We start from the raw sequence: 22,748 nt of genomic DNA, 5'->3' as shown, positions 1-22,748 counted from the left end.
AAATAAATAAATAAAAATTAGTGTACAAGACTAACAGCTTGGCAAGTTTTAGTATAAGGTCTCCAAGAGTGAAGGGGACAGGTAATTTGTCTACAATTTTTACTAAGCAGTTTTTATAGTCAATTCCAGATTTTTCCTTACATTTAGATATTCTCAAAAATTACCCAGATCACACTCCATTATCAAATTTTGACTTCGAGAAATTGACAGCCCTTCATTACTACTCAGGTCAATCAAACCACAGTAGAGTCCTCCCTTGTCTGCAAGGAGATACGTTCCACAGTGGATACCCAAAACCACAAATGGTACCAAAGCCTGGCCTAGCCTACATGGCCTTTTTTTTTTTTCTTGGATGGCGAACAGCATATTCAGCATGAATATACTGTATCCAACATTCCCAGTATCCCATCCAAGGTGGGAAGGACAGGATGCCTCTCAGAAAGGCACACAATTTAAAAATTAATAACTCTGAGATTGTGGTTAACCATGGCTGCAGATAAGGGGATATGACTATATTGTTATCTGACTATGCTTGTTTGTGAAGCGATGTGTGACTATCTCATAACCATCATCTGATAGTTTGCACATACAGAAGTTGGAAATACAAAATGCTATGTCTGAAATCCAATCAAGGAGAAGTATGTAGGTAGTAATTGCTAAATTATAACATGCTAATTTTAGAAATAAAAATTACAGAGTGAAGGCAAATATCTAAAAAGGACCATAAAAATTGATCAGTAATTGAGACTGAGAGCAGCACTGCCAAGTCACAATAGGATCCTGAATTATACTTCATCTAGTTCTGTGTCTGTAATACAGACTTTTTTAAAAAAATGTCACTTTGAATACATTGAAGTCAGGAAAATTCTAGAAAATAAATGAGTACTAAAAAAACAAAAACAAAACCATAGGATAATTAGGATAATGTCTTTATTAATGAGAATGAAACGTTCATTCCTCCTTCCACTCCTTCTTGTTGGTTTTCTGGACACAGCTCACCTGATCCTGCTAATTAAAGGGTATGATTACTCCAAAGGATACAAGAATCAGAGTTACCAAATTCTCAAACATAACATTATATATAACTGTCAAGTGAACTAATACCAAAGAAATCTTATTAATTGGCCAGACGCGGTGGCTCATGCCTGTAATCCCAGCACTTTGGGAGGCCAAGGAGGGCGGATCATGAGGTCAGGAGATCGAGACCATCCTGGCTAACACGGTGAAACCCCATCTCTACTAAAAATTAGCTGGGCGTGGTGGTGGGCGCCTGTAGTCCCAGCTACTCAGGAAGCCGAGGCGGGAGAATCACTTGAACCCAGGAGGTAGAGGTTGCAGTGAGCCAAGATCGCACCATTGCACTCCAGCCTGGGCAACAAGAGCGAAACTCCGTTTCAAAAACAAAAAATAAATAAATAAATAAAGGTTCCCACATTAGTATTATTTTTGTTCCACCCAAGCGCCTTTCTTTCTGAAGACAATTAACAGGCTATGAATCATTCAACTTACCTAGAAACGTTGTCAGTCTAACTGCTTGTGGCTTCCCTCCTTGATTGGCTCACGCTGTGTGATGTCTTGAGAAGTATCTATCCACCTGTAACAAAAAATGTAACTTACTCACTGCAGCCTCAATCTCCCAGGATCAAGCAATCCTCCCACCTCAGCCTCCAAGGGAGCTGGGACCACAGGCACACACCATCACACCTGGCTATTTTTTTTTTTTTTTTTCTGTGGAGACATGGGCTCACTATTTTGCCCAGGCTTGGCTCAAGCAATCCTCCTGCTTCTGCCTCCCAAAGTGCTAGGAATATAGGTGTAAAGCCATCATGCCTGACCACCTCCAACATTTTCTTTACATCTTAAGTGTAAGTAAAAAAAGAATCATGGGAATTTTAGAGTCTAAAATTGAATTGAGTATCGAGAATATGGCCTTTCCACTTAAGTCAAGCTTTCTTTTCTGTTCTATGGTTGTTATATAACCACCATTTTTGAATTATATCGTTTGACATTTGTATAATGCCTCTCACTTGCTTTCTCACATACATCCCCTATTTTCAAACGAAAACACAGAGATATTACCTTAGAAAAGGTAAACATCTCAAATACCAAAATTTCACCCCACATATCTAAATGAAATCATTTAAATCAAACTCAAAAGCCTCTAGGGGTTAAGATTTCTAAAGAAACTTACTTCATGTGAACAAGCACTCCAATATCAGCCAACATCAATCATTCTTACCTAAAGAATAATGAGAAAAAGTTAATATAAAAGACAAGGGTATAAAAATAAAGGTCTGAAAATGCTAGTCAACTTCAAAATTTAAAGAGTAAAATTCCAGAGATAAAGATTGGGGGTAAGTTACAGCATTAAAAAAAATAGGAAGAAACTTCATGGGGGGGAAATCTAAAATTATTCTTACATAAAATAAGTAGACACCTGAATTAGAATGAAAACTGCATTTTCTTTAAAATGTAAAAGCCTAACTCTTATTTTCACCAGTCTGAGCACAAGTTTGACTGCAACCCAAAATATACTATCCCTTATGTGAAGGTATGTGACAACGTTGACCTCACCAAATGAGTTTTAACATCAGCTCTTTTTTCATATGAAAGCACATACCCTGCTCCCCATTCAAGTATGTCTTCCATTGTCAGGCGGGCTGACCACCTTCAGCAGGAGTCCTCCAAGAGTGCCCAACTCCCCTTCCCACAGTACACAATGCTGCAGTAGTTGTCCTGCAATCCTTTGTATTTACCTCATTCTTTCCCGTCTAAGTCCTCACTGAGTTTTAAAGTTAGGGCCGGAAAAGCTATGCCTTACTGGGACAGCAAGGAACCAATTATTTTCTGAGGAAGAAGACATTCATTCACCTTCACTATATGCCTGGCAGGGCCACAGTGCACAAAACAAAGATCAGCCTTCATTCAAGTTCCAGGTTTTTCTTCCTCCCTGAATGATTACTGCAAAGGGTATATGAAATAAGAGTTCCCTGTTGCACATGTACCATCCATAAGGGATACTATATCGTTTTGCATTCTTCCCCCCATTCTCCACATTATCCTATCCTACGTCCAAGCCCTTTTCACTCTCAAAAAAAAAAAAAAAAAAAAAGAAAAAAGAAAAAAAAAATCAATCTTTTTTTCAGCACTGGTGTTGAAAAGCAACGCTTTTATGGTTTAATGGTTTACCAGCAACTGTTGAGATTTCCAGTTGAGTCTTAAAAATTGCCAATCATTATCTAGCAGCAATGACAGATGATTAGGAGCAGTCAAATCCTCTGAATTCTTTCCCTAATAGGCAGCCATTTGAGAACTGCACTAGCTGACATCACTAAAACATTATCAGCTAAAGCCAAAACCAAATAAAGGCCCAGAACAACATCCTGGCTCTCTAAAACCTGTCCAAAATCATTAAGGGAAAGGCAGTAAATGCAGGACTGTGGATCATGTCACTGCAGCTGACAATGATTAACAATAGCAGACATGCAACCCCCATTAAGGTTAAAAGTCCAAAACTAGTCACACGCATCTCTTTATTGGGGAAAAGTGAGACTATTATGCATTCTTGGTAGGTCTGCAACCTTGCATGAAGAGCACCCATTGCATTTCTTTCATCTTTCAGAAAGCACCGGTATCTGTTCCAAGGGCCTAACAGTACGAAAATACATTCTGGCATCACACCTCTGAACCCAAGACTGCTCTCATTAAAAATAATTTTGGTTTGTAACAAGATTATGAAATACAATGCAAGCACCTCGGTATAGCATTATTACTGAAACCCACTTAATTCCCAGCTTTTTGACTGAGTTTTTGTAAAAAACCCACTGTACTAAGATTCACAATTCATTGATAGATACAAATTAAAGCTAGTAAGAACACACTAACGTCACAAGTTTCTCATTCTAAAGTGCAAAAGCCTAATCATCTTAAAGTGAACAGGATAAGGCAAAATTAACCCCCCACCCCAATGAAGTTCCTGAAGTCCATATATTATAGCAAGTACATTCTCTAAAAATTGTTACTGACTGGTAAGAAATAGGCCTGAGTTTTTATTTCTAACACCCAATCACTAAACCACGGCAGCAAGCACTGGCCACCGATTTAATGGATTACGACACAGGAATCCCCAACCAGGGTTCTATGTAATTTAGTGATACTCATGTCACTAATATTGAGCATTATACTTGATCTGCATTGTATTATTGATATGCAGAAGCTAAACTAGTCATCATTTGCTCTTTCATCTATCAGTAGAGTCCAAAGTCGTTGGCTTGAATGGACTACATGTTAAAGTACAAGTCTGTCCCCACCTTGTGAACTGCTTGCCAACGAGCAAGCTCTTTTTCTTGATACACAGAAGAAAATTATCATAGTCATGAAGGTTTCATCAGCATTTATGCAAAGTAAACCGCTTTCCAGTTACAGAGCAGAAACATTATACATGAAAGCTGTCTCTCATGTATGCTAGCTAAAAACCAGTTCAGAGACCAAAAAGTTGAAGTGAGGTCTGGAACAACAGTTGATGCAAAGTCCTAAGCAACAGAAGAAGTGCTTTTGAAGACTTAGGTTTTCTTGTAAACATTTTGGACTATAACATCACATCCCTAAAGCTAAGGGAACCAAATTCAAAAACCTACTCTGAACATATGCAGTCATCCTACAGAAACGACGATGTCTTATGATTGGGAATGATTCCCAAAATGTATTCGACTGTAGTCAAGTCAATGTTCCACACCACCTTCCCCCAGGTTTAGAGTATAGACATATTTAGACAAGTCCCATAACTTGAACTATTCACATTAGATTCCCATCTAAGCCCAAGTTAGTAACAATGGTGTTTTCATGAAGCCCATGTTTCTAAAAATTTTAAATCGCATTACAAAAAAAACCTGTACTTTCAGTTCATCTCAACTCGTAGAATTACCAAGATTGCATACTGAAATTACTGATATTGCCGATCTATGGGCAGGTCAGTTTGCTACAATAAAGACTAATTATCACATGCTATACGGCCCATGTCAAGGTGCTAAAAGCACCCTAGTTCCCAAGTAGAGTTTAGTTCCCTCTCCCCCACACCACTGATGTGTTCCATGTTATCTTCAGTTACAATGCAACTAAAGGAAACCACACAACTGAGTCAGATATACCAAAGAATCAAGTTTGCACTTTTTATCTGAGAACTGCAACAGCACTGAATTCTGCCTAACAAATTACAGCTCTAACCCCACACCCACACAGTTTTGATGTAAGCTAGCTTTACCATACAAGTGTTAGGTGCTGCACTGTAATTTCATTGTCAGAAGTGTGATGCCAGAATGCCCACGGAATAAAAGTACATAGCAAGTCACCAAGTTAGATTATATTGCTTGTTACCTACCTGTATGCAGTCGGCAATGAGAATCTTGGAGCAAGCAGGAATACTACATCCGGGTCCTAATGTCCATTGCCATTTGCGGTACTACGTTCCTCACAGTTACGCACTGCAGAAATGCTGGCTAAATGCAGTTATGTAGCAGGCCACTACTTTAATAGTGCATGATTGCAGTCCAAGAACACCAGAAGACATTCTGCCACAACTTAGTGGCTTGCCCAAGAAAAGCCAAGTATCTAAATTTTAATCTGCCATAATATGCCACTTAAAAATTGCACAGGCGTAACATTACAATTTCCCCATTTTTTAACTGTTTATATTAGTCGTACAATACATCTATAAAGAGTGGTGGGGTTTGTAGTATTTCTTAGGAGTTTATTTAATGTTCTAAGCAAAGAGGATTATGGTTTCACTAACATGAGCCAATGGGCTATGCTTATAAAATACCTATTAAATACACTGGGGTCTTAAGAGTATGTACTTTGTAAAGATTGGGAGAAGTAGTATAAAACACAACCAGTGTTCCTCTTAAAATTATGAGACAGTGGAGAAGAGGAAATGGGGACAAGTGGTTTCTTTAAATGAGAAAAATGGCTAAAATACTTCAAAATTGCTACCTCCCCTTTCCCACCCCAAGTTTCAGATAAACTACTTATTAAGATTATTTAAATTCACATTAGGCTAAAAACTATCATATATACATTGAAGACTTATTGAAAGTCTATTTGAGTAAGCTTACAACCCTGGGTACATTGCTGTTTCAGTGATGAAAGTCAAATGTCATTTGAAACTAAGCAACATTATTTGCTAAACAACGTTTAGCAACTCTACAGTCCACAATAAGGGTATCAAAAGCCACAACTTTCAGGAGATTATCCATTAGCATCCTTCACCACTCTTCAAAGGTACAGTACTACCAAAAGCTTATTTTAGGGGGTCTGTGCCAGCATCCCTTATAAAGAAAGGCATGTAATCTGAAAAATAAACTGAAACATTAATTTTATAGGCAGATTTTCCCATTTCCCAACCAGCCCCCACCCACACATTCAAAAAGTTCACCCTCTGTGGGTGTCCCATGAACACCCCTTATTTCCTTGTCTTTAGTAGAGTCCCTAACTATATAATTCAACCAAACTGTAATGGATTCCTTTCTAATCAAGATCCTTGTTTCCATACAGAAAATCTCTTATGTATCACCAATTAATAATCTGTTTTGGGACAAAACTTCCTCATTGATATAACCATGGTAAAACTACTCATATTTCCAAGTGTGTTGGTGAATGAAATAATGAGCATTATTTTCTAATGAGATTCTCTCCCTTAGCACACCATGTACCTGTCAGTCATACAACCAGAATTTAGTGAGATGCTTTTATACACTAGTGTTTACTTTCAGCATTATCCTGTTTCCTATGCAGAAAGTGCTCGGATTGTTCTAACAATAGGTCTTCTTTTGTACACAGACACAATACTAAACTTCAGCATGTTAATACAGGTTTGACTTAGAATTTTTCTTTTGCCAATTAGCACCAAGAACAGAGGTGAAAAAGAGGAAGACACATTCCATAGTAAGAGTTCTATAATGTACAGATTTGAATGGAACATAACTAAGAACAAAGCCAAACCATTCAATTACTTTACCTACTGTTAGAAGTTGTCCCTCTAACATATTTACACTGGTAAATCAGGCTCCTATTATACTAACAGGCAACAATAAACCATCTACTTTAATAGTCAAAGTCTCTTGTTCTAATGGAAGGGGGTTCAATGAAGTTGACAATTAACTGACAACACCATGGAAACATTCCAAGCCTTTAAGGTGGTAGGAAGGGATATTTGTACTGTGTAGCATGAGCAACTTTCTCCAGATTTAGTGCTACATCAAAAAGAAACTAAGTAAAAACAAGTTAACAAATTTACAGTAAGAATGATTATCTGCAACCCTATTTGTTAACAGTCACCACTAGCTCTTAGAAGAGAACCAATAGACTTTTATAGTCCTATAGATTTTGCCCAACAGAAGTAGCACAAGGAGATGTAAAAGTTACAGAGTACAAATGTATATATAACTAAACCTACTTCAGTTACTGAACCTTTTTTCTGAGACAGTGTCTCGCTCTGTTGCCCAGGCTGGAGTGCAGTGGCACGGTCTCAGCTCATTGCAACCTCCATCTCCCAGGTTCAAGCAATTCTCCTGGCTCAGCCTCCCAAGTAGCTGGGATTACAGGCGCCTGCCACCACGCCCAGCTAATTTTTTTGTATTTTTAGTAGAGACAGAGGATCACCATGTTGGCCAGGCTGGTCTTGAACTCCTGACCTCAGATGATCCACTTGCCTCGGCCTCCCAAAGTGCTGGGAATGACAGGCATGAGCCACCGCGCCCAGCCCAGTTACTAAACCTTCTTATTTTCAAGTTTCATTTTTTAGACTACACCCCATCTTTATAAATCACTTGAATACATGAAAAGGCTTCATGTTTAACAATCTTTAATTCAAATGTAAAAGTTCAATACAAGCCATTTATTGGGCTTGAAATTTGTTGGTCTTTTAAAAACAAGAAATGGGGAAATGCAACAAAATGATCTTTCCACTTTTCAAAAGCTTTCAAGTAAAGGATAGATCATAGGGCCATAAAAGATCCATTTAATCAAACCCACTTTCACCTCCTACCAATTGTCTTACACCCATTCCACAATCTTAATACATATTCCTGAATGAAGATTTACAGTTCAGCTTTGCTTACATAACCATTTAAAAAATACTTAGCACCAGCGTGCTTCCTATATGCCAAACAAATCATGAAACTACTTCAATATGCATTTCTTCTTTTTAAAACAAAGGGGGCAGTTATTTGTAGAAAGCAATACTTAGCCTCCAGATAAATTTCCCAGAAATGGCATATGCCAAAGGCCTAGACACTCTCATGCTTTCAATGTGGAATACCTAGCCTAATGTGCATAGAAGCATGAATGGCAAAGTTGAAGATCAATATTATAACTATTTTTCTATTTATTTGAAGCACAGTAAAAAAAAAAAAAAATTGGTACACTTTGGAAATTCAGTGGCACAAGGTACACTGCCGTAACTTGAGGGACATTATACAGTAAAAAAGAAAAGAAAAAAAAGGAAATAAAAAGGAAAAAAAATTCTCCTGTTCCAAACACTGCATTACATCATTTTACCTGCCCAAACAGACCATTTACAAATATTAGGTCAATAAACTGCTAACATCCATAAAAAGGTAGCTTTCTTACTAAAATGCAAGAATTTAAAAGATTGGTATCTAAACAAAAGACAAAACAAACTGGAATGAAAGCCTAAATATCACATCTAAAACCGGGGTTTTTTGTTTGGGCCTTCGTACTCTTCTCTCCCTCTACCATATCCTGCTGGAGTTCCAGGCCCCATTCCTCTAGGACCCTGTCCACCCACAGGCCCCGCACCTCCCTGCCCAAAGCGCTCAGTACGCTATTGGAACAGTAATTAACAGTTCATTATAAGTAGTTGATGTCCATGTGTGTTAAGTAAATATTTTAGAAGGTTCCGTAGTCAACGTTCGTCGATACAATCACCAATGAGTCGATCCACAGGTACCGGGAACATAGAAAGGAAAAAAGGGTAATTTGAAAATTAGTTTACGATAATACATGCCTTGTGGTATGTTCCCACTTGAGCCATTCTCATACACCTGTTTCAAAGAACAGATCTTCCCTGTAGTGCTAAAAAATTTAAGAATTAGTGCAGATGTGAAAATCCATTCCAAAATGAGTTCTAAGAAATTTCACATCAGATTAACCCAATGAAAAGCTTGCAAACTCTCACTTTCAACATCTGAACAGGAAATTTAATTTCCAAGTAAGCCTAACAAGCCCAACCAGAGATTCAATTCACTCAATGAAGTGACAAAGACCTACTCACCAGTTAGTGGCATGTGCTGCTTAAGAAACCTTGTGCTTTTCAAGATCTTAAGACACATCTGCTAAGTTGCAGAAAACTTAAAAGGTTGAGTTTTAATAAAATGCTACCAGACTACAAAAAGAAAAAGCATAAAAGACTAATAGATTTAGTCACTTAACCGGCACAGTAACTTGATCAAAAAACTTGTGTTGCCAAATTCTCACAGGCATACTACCTTCAGAGCCATCACTATATAACCAGAGACAACTACGTTCTCAGCACTATCCTATATTGTTGCAAACTGAATGAACAAACCCCACCCACCTTCATCAGTCCATCTTTTCCCTTAGGTCTTTGAAAAGTACAGACACTTTGCTGTAATTCCATGTTTTAGATACTTCCCAAACAGTGAAACACCAAGCTAAAGTAACTGCAATAAAGCAGTGAGTGACTTCATTATTCCCATCTCGTTTTACGTAATTCTAGAGACAGAAGTTTTCAATAGAAACATATGTGCCTCAACAGCAGACCCCTCAGGTATGCAAACACAGCAGCCTACACTGTTTTTCTCATTCCATTTATAACAGACCAGTTACTATGAGTATTACTCCAAATAAAAAACTAAAATGGCAGCAGGGTTTAACTGTTCCTATACACAATTTCAACTTCTTTAAAACAAAATACTATAGAGCTACTCAAAATGACTAAACCGTAATCTTTTTTATAAGATTTTTTACAAAATCTTACAAATTACAGGGTTTTTGGCTCATTGTTCTGTATTCTACCTCTAAGAGCTAAAAAAAGAAAAATTTGGGGCTTTCATAATTATGTTAATTACAACAGCTGAGAACCCAGGCGCTATCAGCTACCTGTTACCTAGAATATAAACCTTTAATTGTGAGAACATAAGGTCAAATTAGATTTACACATTGCCTAACAATCTGTCTTTAGGAAGATTATTAAACCAAAATGTTACCCACATACTCTGAAAAATCTGAAGAAAGCCCATAGTATTACATTTTACCCAACCAGCCATTTATAATTCTAACTTTAATTCCCAAAAAGTCTTAGGTAGATTATAAACAGGTGAGGCCCTATACTAAATCCTTATGTTTCTATTTATAAAATGAATCTTATGAGCTACACACTGGAGCTCCCCTCCTTTGCCAAAAGCCTGTAGTGAACTCATCACATTCAATTCAGCTATAAAAATGCACTCTCTAAACCCACCAAAATTCAGTCCTAGCGATTTGTAAAGCCCTAACGCAGCCACTCACATCAGTTCAACTGATTATTCTAAGCATCTGACAGGCTATATTTACAGCTGAAACATGATAGCATCAAGAAGGTTCAGATCAAATGCACACCATTAGTATGCTTAAAAATTATTGTTGATTTTTGCTACTCTGTAGCAAAATGGAGATGTCAGTTGATTTTAGAAGGTATACCTACAGACAGGCCCAACAGGTGGGAAACGACGAGTCAAAACACTCAATTCCCTTTTCATAGGGTAGAAGCCACACCAAATATAGGTCAAAGTCCTACACATCACTAAAACATGCCTAAAGCTTCAAACTACAAGTCTGATTCCTACTTATGGCAAATACCAGCTTAAAGAATGACAGTTTGCCATTTGATTATTCTCACTTGGATGTAGAATAATCAGATACATTATCTAGCATCTAGAATTTGGATTTGCCATGCACTACAGTTCAAAAGCACCTAAATCTACTTATTGCCAAAGGTAATTCCATATACTACTAACAGCATTGACTCCTTGTTGGCAACCTGTTTAGGTTACCACACACCGAGTTCTTCTATGTTGCCAAAGTATTCCTCAATATTACATATTTATGTATGAAATTGGTAGGGGAAACTAAGAGGTCCAGTCACCTACTATAAAAAAAAAAAAAAAAAAAAAAAAAAAAAACCACACCTAAGTTGTGAAAACGAGAATTTCCTTGGTACTACGTCCCACAGGATACATTACCATGTCACTTCCCATCATGGAACCACTCATGGTTGCTGGTGGAACGCCAGGATTAGCTTCATAACCTATGCCACCACCACCACCTAGAGGTGGAAATTTCTGGCCTCCTGAACCATAGGGATCTAGAAAACAAAAATAGTGGTTACAACTCCACCAGAACACCACTCTCTACTTATGTCGTTAAATTTAAATTTCATACTTACCTCCCATGTTCATTGCTCCTCCGCCACCCATTCTCATGTCTCTTTCCCTCTGCAAGAAAAAAAATTCCTTTCAATATACCAGAACACACCCACACCAAGCATTCTGAAGAACTGAAAAATTTTCAAGAGTTAAATAAAAACACATGGCAAAGTTCAAAAAGTTCATCATCTGAATTATTTTTGAAATCAATATTCTGGAAACTAAGTTAGACTCAATTATCCAAAGACCTATAAAACTTCCTATTCAAGGCCGGGAGCGGTGGCTCACGCCTATAATCCCAGCACTTTGTGAGGCCAAGGCAGGCAGATCATCTGAGGTCAGGAGTTCGAGACCAGCCTGGCCAACATGGCAAAACGCCGTCTCTACTAAAAGTAAAAAAATTAGCCGAGAGTGGTGGCAGGCACTTGTAATCCCAGCTACTCGGGAGGCTGTGGCAGGAGAATCACTTGAACCCAGAAGGTGGAGGTTGCAGTGAGCCAAGATCAAGCCACTGCACTCCAGTCTGGGTGACAAGAGCAAAACTCTTGTCTCCAAACACAAAAAAACTTCCTATTCAATTAAATCCTCTGATCCATACAAGACAAACATAATATACTTGATTAAAAAAGAAAAAGAAAAAGAAAAAAAAAACAGAAAATCACTGTAATTTGATATTTAAATTTCCTGTATTTCCTTCTAGGTACCTGCAAGTTCTATAAACAACTCCAATTAGAAGGTCGTAAAGGTTGACTTACTGGATCCATGTAGCCCATTCGGCTGTAACTTTCCTCTCTTTGGCGCCTCATTTGTTCTTCCATCTCACGTTGACGAATCATCATCTCTTCCTCTCTTCTACGTCGTTCCTCCTCTTGCCTAGAAATACCCATCAAGCACATAACTGAAGTGTTATCCACATCTTTTATAACTCAATGTGAAGAAACATAGCAGTTGGCCTAAGAACTAGGTTAGAGCTAAAAAACACAAAGGCTTAGAGTGAATCTAGGGGCATAGTACTAAAGACATTCTGGCAAAGAATGTAGGCTTTATTAAGGAAAATCTCACACTGTATTCCACTTTAAGTGTTAAACCAACACTGACATAATATTTAACCTTTGTATTTTGCCTGACCTGAAAAACTAAGTACATCTTTTTCCTAAATGTCAGAATATAAATGTTAGTGCATAAATCAAGCCTTAAGACCAGGGTTGGTAATTCATGCCTGTAATCTCATAATCTCAAGTACTTCAGGAGGCCACGAGTATGACACCAGCCTAGACTCCATCTCCACAAAAAAGAAGAAGAAAAAAAAATTAGCTAGGGGGTGGTGGCCTGTGCCTGAAGTCCCAGCTGCTCAGGAGGATTGCTTGAGCTCAGAAGTTTGAGACTACATACAGTGAGCTATGATCACGCCACTGCACTTCAGCCCGGGCCCATCTCAAAAATGGAAGGAAAAAAATGGCCAAGTATGGTGGCTCATGCCTGTAACCCTAGCATTTTGGGAGGCAGAGGCAGGCAGATCACTTGAGGTCAGGAGTTCAAGGCCAGCCTGGCCAATGTGGCAAAACCCCGTATCTACTACAAATACAAAAAGAATTAGCCAGGTGTCGTGACACATGCCTGCAATCCCACTACTCGGGAGGCTGAGGCAAGAGAATCGTTTGAACCCAGGAAGCAGAGGTTGTGGTGAGCTGAGATTGCACCATTGCACTCCAACCTGGGCAACAGAGTGATACAGGTTTTTTGTTGTTGTTTTTGAGACAAGAGTCTCACTCTGTCGCCCAGGCTGGAGCGCAGCGGCACAATCTCAGCTCACTGCAAGCTCTGTCTCCCAGTTTCATACCATTCTCTGCCTCAGCCTCCCAAGTAGCTGGGACTACAGGCACCTGCCACCACGCCCAGCTAATTTTTTGTATTTTCAGTAGAGTATTTTCAGTTTCACCATGTTAGCCAGGATGGTCTCTATCTCCTGATCTCGAGATCCGCCCGTCTCAGCCTCCCAAAGTGCTGGCATTACAGGTGTGAGCCACTGTGCCCAGAGAGATACATTTCTAAGGAAAAAAAAAAAAAAGAAATGAAGGTTTAAACCTTAAACACAATTTTACCTCAACTGCATTTCTTTACGTTTCTGCATTTCTTGATTGTGAAGTTCTTCCATGCGTCTTAATTCTTCCTGTCGTCTCATCAGATCTGAACATTGGAAAATATTTTGGATTCTCATTAACAAGGTTCTAACAGGGTGAAAAAACAATTGACCTTAGCAGTGATGTAGCAGTGATGTTCATGCGGGTATCTTTTTACCTTGGCGCAAAAGATTTGCCTGATGTTCATGATAGGCATCTTCCATTTCACTTTCCAATTTGTCTTTTGCATCCTTCATGTTTTTTTCAACTTGTTCCCTTTGCTGTTTTTCCATTTCATCCAAAGACTTCCATCGCTGAGAATATTCGTACTCAAACGTGCCATGCTGGGCAAAACGAGGAGGGGTTTCTCTCTCCCTAACAATACAGAAAATTTAAACATGAACCAATTTGTGAATGCACACCAGAAAATACTTGCCCTCTACTGGTCTTTTTCCTGTTCTATTTCTTGTAAAGAGTACAAAAAGCAAAAATTATCCTGATTCATCTAAAAATATCTTCACAGCAAAAATACTCAGAATACTCAGCAAAAGAGAATACAGGCACTGGAGATAAATCCTACCTTCCTCATTTTCTAATTCTGTTTTCCTCTAGCCAAATTCCTTACTGAGGCTTATTTGTTCCACCCATAAAAATGTACTCCAAGCCAGGCGCGGTGGCTTGCCCCTGTAACCCCTGCACTTTGGGAGGCCGAGGCAGGTGGATCACCTGAGGTCATGAGTTCAAGACCCATTGGGCCAACATGATGAAACACCGTCTCCACTAAAAACACAAAAAATTAGCCGGGCACAGTGGCAGGCACCTGCAATCCCAGCTATTCTGGAGGCCTGAGGCAAGAGAATCACTTGAACCCGGGAGGCGGAGGTTGCAGTGAGCTGAGATCAAGCTACTGCACTTCAGCCTGGGCCAACAACAGGGAAACTCCAGCTCGGGGGCGGGGAAGTACTTCGGCCAGGCACAGGGCCTCATGCCTGTATCCCAGCACTTTGAGAGGCTGAGGTGGGCGACTCACTTGAGGTCAGGAGTTCCAGACCAGCCTAGCAACATGGTGAAAGCCCATCTCTACTAAAAATAGAAAATGAGCCAGGACTGGCGGCGCATGCCTATAATCCCAGCTACTTAGGAGGCTGAGGCAGTAGAATCGTTTGAACCCGGGAGGCAGAGGTTGCAATGATGTGAGATCATGCCACTGCACTCTGGCCTGGACAACAGAGACTCTCAGTCACACACACGACTTTATGCCATCATTGTAGGGACAAAACAGGATTGCATGTCAATGTACCCACCTCAGAAACAAACAGCCATTTGAGTTACAGCTTCAAATCTTTCTCAGCTTAAGATTTTTTTACTAAGAAGCATATCTACATCAAATAATTTTGTATATTTTAAGCAAAATTGGAAAATTACTAAAACAATTTTCTCCTTTACACTTAAATTAAAAACTGCCAAAAAGTTTCATCAATCTTACTTTTGATACATTGGATTCTTCTGGGCAAGTTTTTCAGGAAGACCATCTTCATCGTCTAGTTGTTCAAGTGGTTCCACGATGACTGGACGAGGAGTTCTAGTAACAAAAATGGTTCCATCTTAGCTTTGTTTCAGTTTTATTGCCATCATCTCATATAAGTCGATAGAAATTATTACAATAAACAACTTACGTTGTCAGTAAGAAAACACCTTCACTGCATCGTTCAAATGCCTTTCTTGCTGCTGGCTTAGAAGCAAATTCAACAATGCCTTTCCCTGTAGATCTTCCACGATCATCCACTATTACAACAGCCCTTTCAATAGGACCAAACTGGCTAAAGGCTTCTTCCAACAGTTCATTGGAAACATAAGGTGAAAGATTACGAACAGAAAGGGCAGCAGCATGTGTGGCAAAGCGAACTCGAAGCTGTCTACCTCTCATGGGTGTATCATCAAGTTCTGCTTTGGCTATTTCAGCCAAAGCTCTAGATTCCTGTAAGTATCAGAGACACTCATGTTAATAACCTCAAAATTGGTTGATGTCTACACTCTTAAATTGTCATAAGCCTACTTCCTACTCCTTTTCTTCTTCCAGCTCAGTTTGAGCATTACCTTTAGGCAGCACCCGCTAACATGACTTAGTTTACCCACCCTACCCCTCTTTTCTCTTGGGTAGCAACAATTATGCATTATACCACGGGCATATTTTTCCTGTAAGAACGGTGAAAATCTAAAAGACCAATTTATTCTCCCCAGTTTAATAACCAAGCCTTCAGTGTTTGTAGTTACGACAAAAACAAAAACACCCCACCCCTTCTAATTCTACATAAAATTAAACAACTACACTCACAAGCTTAATAAATCCGAATCCTTTGCCTTTGTTGATAAATACTTCTCCTGGTTCTCCATATTTAGCAAATAGTCTTTTGAATTCATCCTCCGTGATATCAGCAGGTAGATTCCCAACAAACAACCGACATCGCTGTGTATAAGTTTTCTCTCCAGGCCTCCTCAAGAGAGACAAGTTGGCTTTAAACCCCTAATGAAAAAGGAAAGAAGTTTACGAACACCAGAGACCTTTGCAAGTGAAAATCCCCAAGATAGTATTTTCTTATCTGAAACTTATCAGTTGCCTTTGTTCCATTTGGTCACAATCAAGGTTTTACTACGTGAGATTTCTAACAGCAACTATCTTAACACCGAAAAAGGAGCCCCGTCATCCAGAATGCTCGAGAACAGACACTTCCCCAAGGAGCAGACGTCCATCAGCAACTCTGTCAGTCACATATGTTGAGAGTCCCTAACAAAATCTAAACCGTAATATGAAAATTAAAATAAGAAAACAGCATTAAGTCCAAATGCCACTGTAACCTACACGATATGCGCCTGCGCTTTTACGGAACCTCCCGGTTCTCTCCAAAACAACGCCGCACGCTCTGCACTACGCCAATTCCACGGCCAAGCTACCTTCCGCAGCGCAAGACCATAGCGGCCCGGCACTTCCTTCCGAAAGGAGACCTCCCCTAGCCTTCCGCCCGCCAGGAGAGCAAGGCGCGGCGGCGGCCAATCCCCGGCCGACTGACGGGCCCGCGAGGCCGCCCCGCCCCCACGGCGGCGCGCGCAGGCGCCCCTTCCGGCGGCCGACAAAATGGAAGCACAGCGCGGGGGCGGGGGCGAGGAGGGGGCCGCCGCCATCTTAGGGGAGCCGACGCGTCGCTCCCATAGACACTCACCTCCGAGTCCGAGATTTTCTCCTCGCTGCGGCCGCCCGGCCCCCCGGGCGGGGGCCCCTGGTGGTGCTGCTGGTGGTAGGGCGGGTGGTGCTGGCGGCCCCCGCGGGGCTCCCCGCCGCCTCGATGCGGCGGCTTGGGGTGGCCGCCAGGGGTGCTTAGGCCCGGGCCGCCACCTGGCTTCGGCCCGCCAGGCATTTTGCCGCCTTTGGGACCGCCTGGACCTGGGCCCTGCTTAGGCCCTGGACCCGGGCCCGGGCCTGCCGCGGGCGGCGGCGGCGGGCCTCCGGCCTGAGGAGGTGTGGTAGGGACCCCGCTGCTTGGCGGGGTGGGTGGCGGCGCCCCGGGAGGGGCCGAGGTGACTGCTGGCGGCGGGGTCGGTGTCGGGCCTGGCCCGGACCCTGGCGGGGCCCCCGATGTCGGCGGAGTGGCGGGCGGGGCCGAGCTGGAGGCTGGCGGCGCGCTGCCTACTCCGGGAGCGGGGCCGGGTCCCTGAGCAACGACGGGCTTGGAAGAGTCCTGCGGCGGTGGCGGCGGCTGCTGCTGCTGATGCGGCTGTGGATGCGGCGGCGGCGGCTGATGCGGTGGCGGCTGCTGTGGCGGTGGCTGCTGCGGTGGTGGCTGTTGCTGCTGTTGGTGTGGAGGCGGTGGCGGGATCGGAGGCTTAGGGCCGCTCTGGCCCGGGCCAGGACCCATGGGGCCGCGATTCTGATTGAGGCCCATGCCGGGCGGCGGAGAACGGAAGTCGTGGAGGCCGCCGCGGCCGCCGCCTCCTCCGCGCCTGTGGAAGCCGCCACCGCCACCGCCACGACTCCGGAACCGATCCCGAGACATGTCTGTGGTCAAGGGGCGGTCGAGGCAGAAGCGAAGAAGACGCTCAGGAAACGTGGAGGCCACCTTGCTTCTCACAAAATGGCGGATGACACAGGCGGCGCGCCGCCTTTGTCCTCTTCTTATATAGGCCAGTGGGCACGGCCCCGCCTACTCCTCGATCGACAGCTCCAATAGCCAATTGCAATTACTATGCTTGATGACACTAAGTTGCGAAACTCTGATCTTTCCTATTGGCTCCTGAGTGAGAGGCGGGAGGCATGGAGGGACTGAAGTTTCCAGTTGGCCAATAAGCGAAGAAGGCGTTGACTGTAGACCACTATGATTTGTTAGGAGAAATTTGAATGGGTATGCCAGGGCAATTTTCACTTGCAAGCAAATAACCAGGGCCCTATCCGCTCCTGGGGAGAAGCGTTGGAGGTCTCTTTTCTTTCTTGATTTCCCCTAGGAGCAATCTGCTATCCTTGCCCAGAAAAACAGATGTTTTCTGATTCAAAGTCAGAAATTTAGTGCCTGCTATCTACCCTACCTAGTGCCAAGTCAATGAAAGTAGAGAAGTAAAATCTTACCTATTTCAAAAACACATAGTCCTAACTGATTTCATTATGCAACCTCATAGGAATACAGATTTGTTGTAGCAGTATAAACTTTTCAATAGGCTTTTGTGGGTGCGCGCATTGTTCAAAAAGAGGCCGTGTGTGTGTGTGTGTGTGTGTGTGTGTGTATGTGTATACACACAAACACCAATCACCGGAGGAATGTAAATATTCCACTCAACACTTTACGAACAGACTAAGGTACTGAAAAAAAAATTACAATGTTAGCCCGGGTGCTGTGTCTCACGACTGTAATCCCAGCACTTTGGGACGCCGAGGCGGGCAGATCACCTGAGGTCGGGAGTTTGAGACCAGCCTGGCCAACATGGCGAAACCCCGTCTTTACTAAAAAATACAAAAATTTGACTGGGTGCGGTGGCTCATGCCTGTAATCCCAGCAGTTGGGGAGGCCGAGGCGGATGGATCACGAGGTCGGGAATTCGAGACCAGCCTGTCCAGTATGGTGAAACCCCGTCTCTAGTAAAAATACAAAAATTAGTTGGGCGTGGTGGCGCGTGCCTGTAGTCCCAGCTACTCGGGAGGCTGAGGCAGGAGAGAGGCTGAGGCAGGAGAATGGCATGAACCCAGAAGCAGAGGTTGCAGTGAGCCGAGATTGTGCCACTGCACTCCAACTGATCTCGAACTCCTGACCTCAAGTGATCCACCCACCTAGGCCTCCCAAAGTGCTGGGATTACAGGAGTGAGCCACCACACCCAGCCTGTATTTCACAATCTCTAGTTTCTTTGAGGTCCACAGACCTTTTGGGGAATCATTCCTCCCTCAACATTAGCTCATAGCTTATTACCTCCTTTTCTGCCTCTAACTCTCTTCATTCAATATCCAGGCAGGACCGGGCGTGGTGGCTCACGGTTGTAATCCCAACACTTTGAGGGACTGAGGTGGGAGGGTCACTTGAGGTCAGGAGTTCGAGACCAGCCTGGCCAACGTGGCAAAATCCCCTCTCTAGTAAAGATACAAAAATTAGCGGGGTGTGGTGGCATGGGCCTGTAATCCCGGCTACTCGGGAGGCTGAGGCAGGAGAATCGCTTGAACCCGGGAGGCAGAGGTTGCAGTGAGCCAAGATCGCACCATTGCACTCCAGCCTGGGCACAGAGTGAGACTCCGTCTCAAACAAAAAACAAAAAAAAAGATCCAGGCAGATGACCCACCCAACACCCTAATGCTCAGTTCCTTACCTCCTTCAATAGTATTTCCTTCTAAGCTGTATCAACCATCCAGTCTCCCACCCTCCCCTCATCACACTTACCCCTGTTTACTGTTACCAGTAACTGCATTATCTCTGAAATCTTTAGTTCAAGCATTTCTCTTACTGATCATCACTTTTCCTTCTGGCTTACACAGCATAGTAACCTCATGATTCTTTTTATTTTATTTTATTTTTTTGGGGACAGAGTCTCGCTCTGTCACCCAGGCTGCAGTGCAGTGGCACGATCTCAGTTCACTTTAACCTCTGCCTCATGGGTTCAAGCAATTCTGCTGCCTCAGCCTCCCAAGTAGCTGGGACAACAGGCACGTGCCACCATGCCCGGCTATTTTTTTAACTCTGAGTGGAGGCGGAGTTTCACCATGTTGGCCAGGATAGTCTTGAACTCCTGACCTCAGATGATCCACCCGCCTCAGCCTCCCAAAGTGCTGGGATTACGGATGTGAGCCACCATGCCCTGCTCAGGTCTGAGATATCCAGCTATTTATTAGACATTGCCAACTGGAGACAACTTAGTTGATACATTAGATTTTTTTTTTGAGACAGGGTCTCGCCCTGTTGCCCAGGCTGGAATGCAGTGGCGTGATCTCAGCTCACTGAAACCTCCACCTCACGGGTTCAAGCGATTCTCCTGCCTCAGCCTCCCGAGTAGCTGGGACTACAGGCACGTGCCACCACGCCTGGCTAATTTTTGTTTTTTTAAAAAAGAGACGGGTTTTTGCCATGTTGGCTAGGCTGGTCTCAAACTCCTGACTTCGAACAGCCTCCCAAAGTGCTGGAATTACAGGCATGAGCCACAGCACACAGCCTATTTCTTTACTTGTCTATAGTCTGTCTCCTCTGTTGAACTGAAACTCTGAGTTCTTTAAGGCTGTATCACTGGCACCTAAGACAGACACTAGCACAGAGATAATAAATATTTGTTGAGTGAATGAATAAATAAAAGCATAATGGTAAAGAACAGGCTGTTTCCATCTGAGCAGAGTATTGTCCCAAGATCTTTCACTTTTCTGACACACTTGCTTTTGGGGGACATTATAAGGATGGTGTGAAGTGTTTAGTACTTTCTAAGTGCTCAGTAAAGCCAGGTGAACTGGTTTGGGCCTGTAATTGAGCTCCTGGTCTCAAGTGATCCTCCCACCTCGCCCTCCCAAAGTACTGGGATTACAGGCATGAGCCACTGCATCTGGCCGATATATCAGATTTAATATGTCCAACTTGGAGCTGTTGATTTTATCAACTGAATCTATTCCTTCCCCCATCCTCTCCCAGCATAGTAAATAGTACCACCTGGTTGTTCAAAACAAAAACCTAGAATTGGTCTTTATAAAAATCCAAAGATCGGTTCTACCTCCAAAGTATGTCTTGAATCCTCCCCCTCTACCACTACATCGTAATGTTCTCCATCTCTATGTCTCACATAAAGTCCTGCAACCACTAATATTTCAGTCTTCTGATCCATTCTTCATATGGCAGCTAGAATGTTATTTATTTATTTATTCTTTTTGAGACAGAGACTGACTGTGTCACCTAGACTGGAGTGCATGGAGCGATCTCAGCTCACTGCAGCCTCCGCCTTCCAGGATCAAGTGATTCTCCTACCTCAGCCTCCCAACTAGCTGGGATTACAGGTGTCCACCACCACACCCAGCTAGTTTTTGTATTTTTAGTAGAGAAGGGTTTTTGCCATGTTGGCCAGGCTGGTCTCGAACTCCTGACCTCAGGTGATCCACCCTCCTTGGCCTCCCAAAGTGCTGGGATTACAGGCGTGAGCCACCATGCCCAGCCTATTTATTTTAGAGACAGGGTCTCAACGTCACCTAGGCTGGAGTGCAGTGGCACAGTCATAGCTCACTGCAGCCTCAAACTCCTGGGCTCAAGCAGTCCTCCTGCCCCAGGGTTCCAAATAGCTGGGACTACAGGTGGGCGCCACGATGCCCAGCAGATTTTTTCTTTTTGAATCTTTTCTTTTTTTTTTTTTTTTTTAGGTGGAATTTTTCTCCTACTGCCCAGGCTGGAGTGCAATGGTGTGATCTCAGCTCACCGCAACCTCTGCCTCCCAGGTTCAAGTGATTCTCCTGCCTTAGCCTCTGGAGTATCCGGGATTACAGGCATGCGCTGCCACGCCTGTTTTGTATTTTTAGTAGAGATGCAGTTTCTCCACGTTGGTCAGGCTTGCCTCAAGCTCCCGACCTCAGGTGGTCCACCTGACTGGACCTCCCAAAGTGCTGAGATTGCAGGCATGAGCCACCGCGCCTGGCCCACATGCATCTTTTTAAGTTTTTATACAGATGGGGTCTTGCTGTGTTGCCCAAGCTGGTCTCAAAGTTTTGGCCTCAAGTGATCCTCCTGCCTTAGCCTTCCAAAGTGCTGGGATTATAGGTGTCAGCAACCACACCTGATCTGCAGTGGTTTTAAAAAAAAATTAAAAATTCAGGCTGGACATGGTGGCTCATGCCGGTAATCCCAGCACTTTGGGAGGCCGAGGCAGGTAGATCATGAGTTCAGGAGATGGAGACCATCCTGGCTAACGCAGTGAAACCCCATCTCTGCTAAAAATACAAAAAATTAACCAGGCATGGTGGTGGGCGCCTGTAGTCCCAGCTTCTCGGGAGGCTGAGGCAGGAGAATGGCGTGAACCCAGGAGGCGAAGGAGCTTGCAGTGAGCGGAAATCACGCCACTGCACTCCAGCCTGAGAGACACAGCGAGACCCCGTCTCAAAAAAAACAAAAAAAAAACAAAAAAAACAGAAATTCAAATAATGTCATTTGTTTACCCTATTTAAAGGCCCTCAGTGGCTTCCCATTGTTAGAATAAAATCCAAATACCTTAGCAAGGTCTACAAGTCCTGACTTGGTCTGACCCCTGCCCGCCTTCCCAGTCTTATCTCTCTAGTTCTCTACTCCATTTGCACTAAGCCCTAGCTTAAGATTTATCAAGTTACTTTACCTGCATGTTTTGCCTCAGGGCATTTGCACTTGCTCTTTACTTAGCCTGTAGTGTTCTCCTCCCTTCACCATGCCCCGGCTCTTTGCACAGGTATCTCCTCTTCTTTTTTTTTTTTTTTTTTTCTTTTTCCTTCCCTGCTTTATGGAGTGATCTCTTCATCCTTCTATCTCAGTTGAAAATCACCCCAAAGAAGTCTTCTGTGCTCATCATCACATCTAAAGCAGGCTCCTCCTCTCTGTTACAACATCCTGTATATAATGTATATGATAGCTCTCTTGTGTATTCTTGTTTATTTCTTCTTTTTTCTTTCTCTTTTTTTTTTTTTTTTTTTTTTTTTTGAGACAGATTCTCACTCTGTCACCCAGGCTG

At 42.8% G+C, this 22,748-nt stretch overlaps 1 protein-coding gene across 5 annotated transcripts; it reads right to left on the bottom strand.

Moving 5' to 3' along the window:
* Positions 1–913: 913 nt before the first annotated feature.
* On the bottom strand, positions 914–17,706 carry SFPQ (splicing factor proline and glutamine rich). Of its 5 annotated transcripts, XM_037996875.2 has the most exons (13): positions 16,780–17,706; positions 15,897–16,085; positions 15,238–15,539; positions 15,048–15,143; positions 13,740–13,936; positions 13,544–13,628; positions 12,197–12,314; positions 11,462–11,510; positions 11,259–11,380; positions 5,378–8,839; positions 2,192–2,239; positions 1,510–1,594; positions 914–1,008 (listed from the first exon to the last, which is right to left on the bottom strand). In XM_037996875.2, the coding sequence occupies exons 1-10, from the start codon at positions 17,608–17,610 to the stop codon at positions 8,702–8,704; spliced, it is 2,127 nt and encodes a 708-aa protein (XP_037852803.1). In that variant the 5' UTR covers positions 17,611–17,706; the 3' UTR covers positions 914–1,008; positions 1,510–1,594; positions 2,192–2,239; positions 5,378–8,701. The 5 variants fall into 5 exon arrangements, with proteins under 5 accessions (XP_037852803.1, XP_007977649.1, XP_072863607.1 ...); XM_007979458.3 differs by having other exon boundaries at positions 2,192–8,839; XM_073007506.1 differs by lacking the exon at positions 5,378–8,839 and having other exon boundaries at positions 914–1,368.
* Positions 17,707–22,748: the final 5,042 nt, after the last annotated feature.

The sequence above is a fragment of the Chlorocebus sabaeus genome, chromosome 20 (genome assembly GCF_047675955.1).
Source record: "Chlorocebus sabaeus isolate Y175 chromosome 20, mChlSab1.0.hap1, whole genome shotgun sequence".
Lineage (NCBI taxonomy): Eukaryota > Metazoa > Chordata > Mammalia > Primates > Cercopithecidae > Chlorocebus > Chlorocebus sabaeus.
Note: the sequence above shows the minus strand (reverse complement) of the source record. Positions and strands in the feature narration are given on the sequence as shown.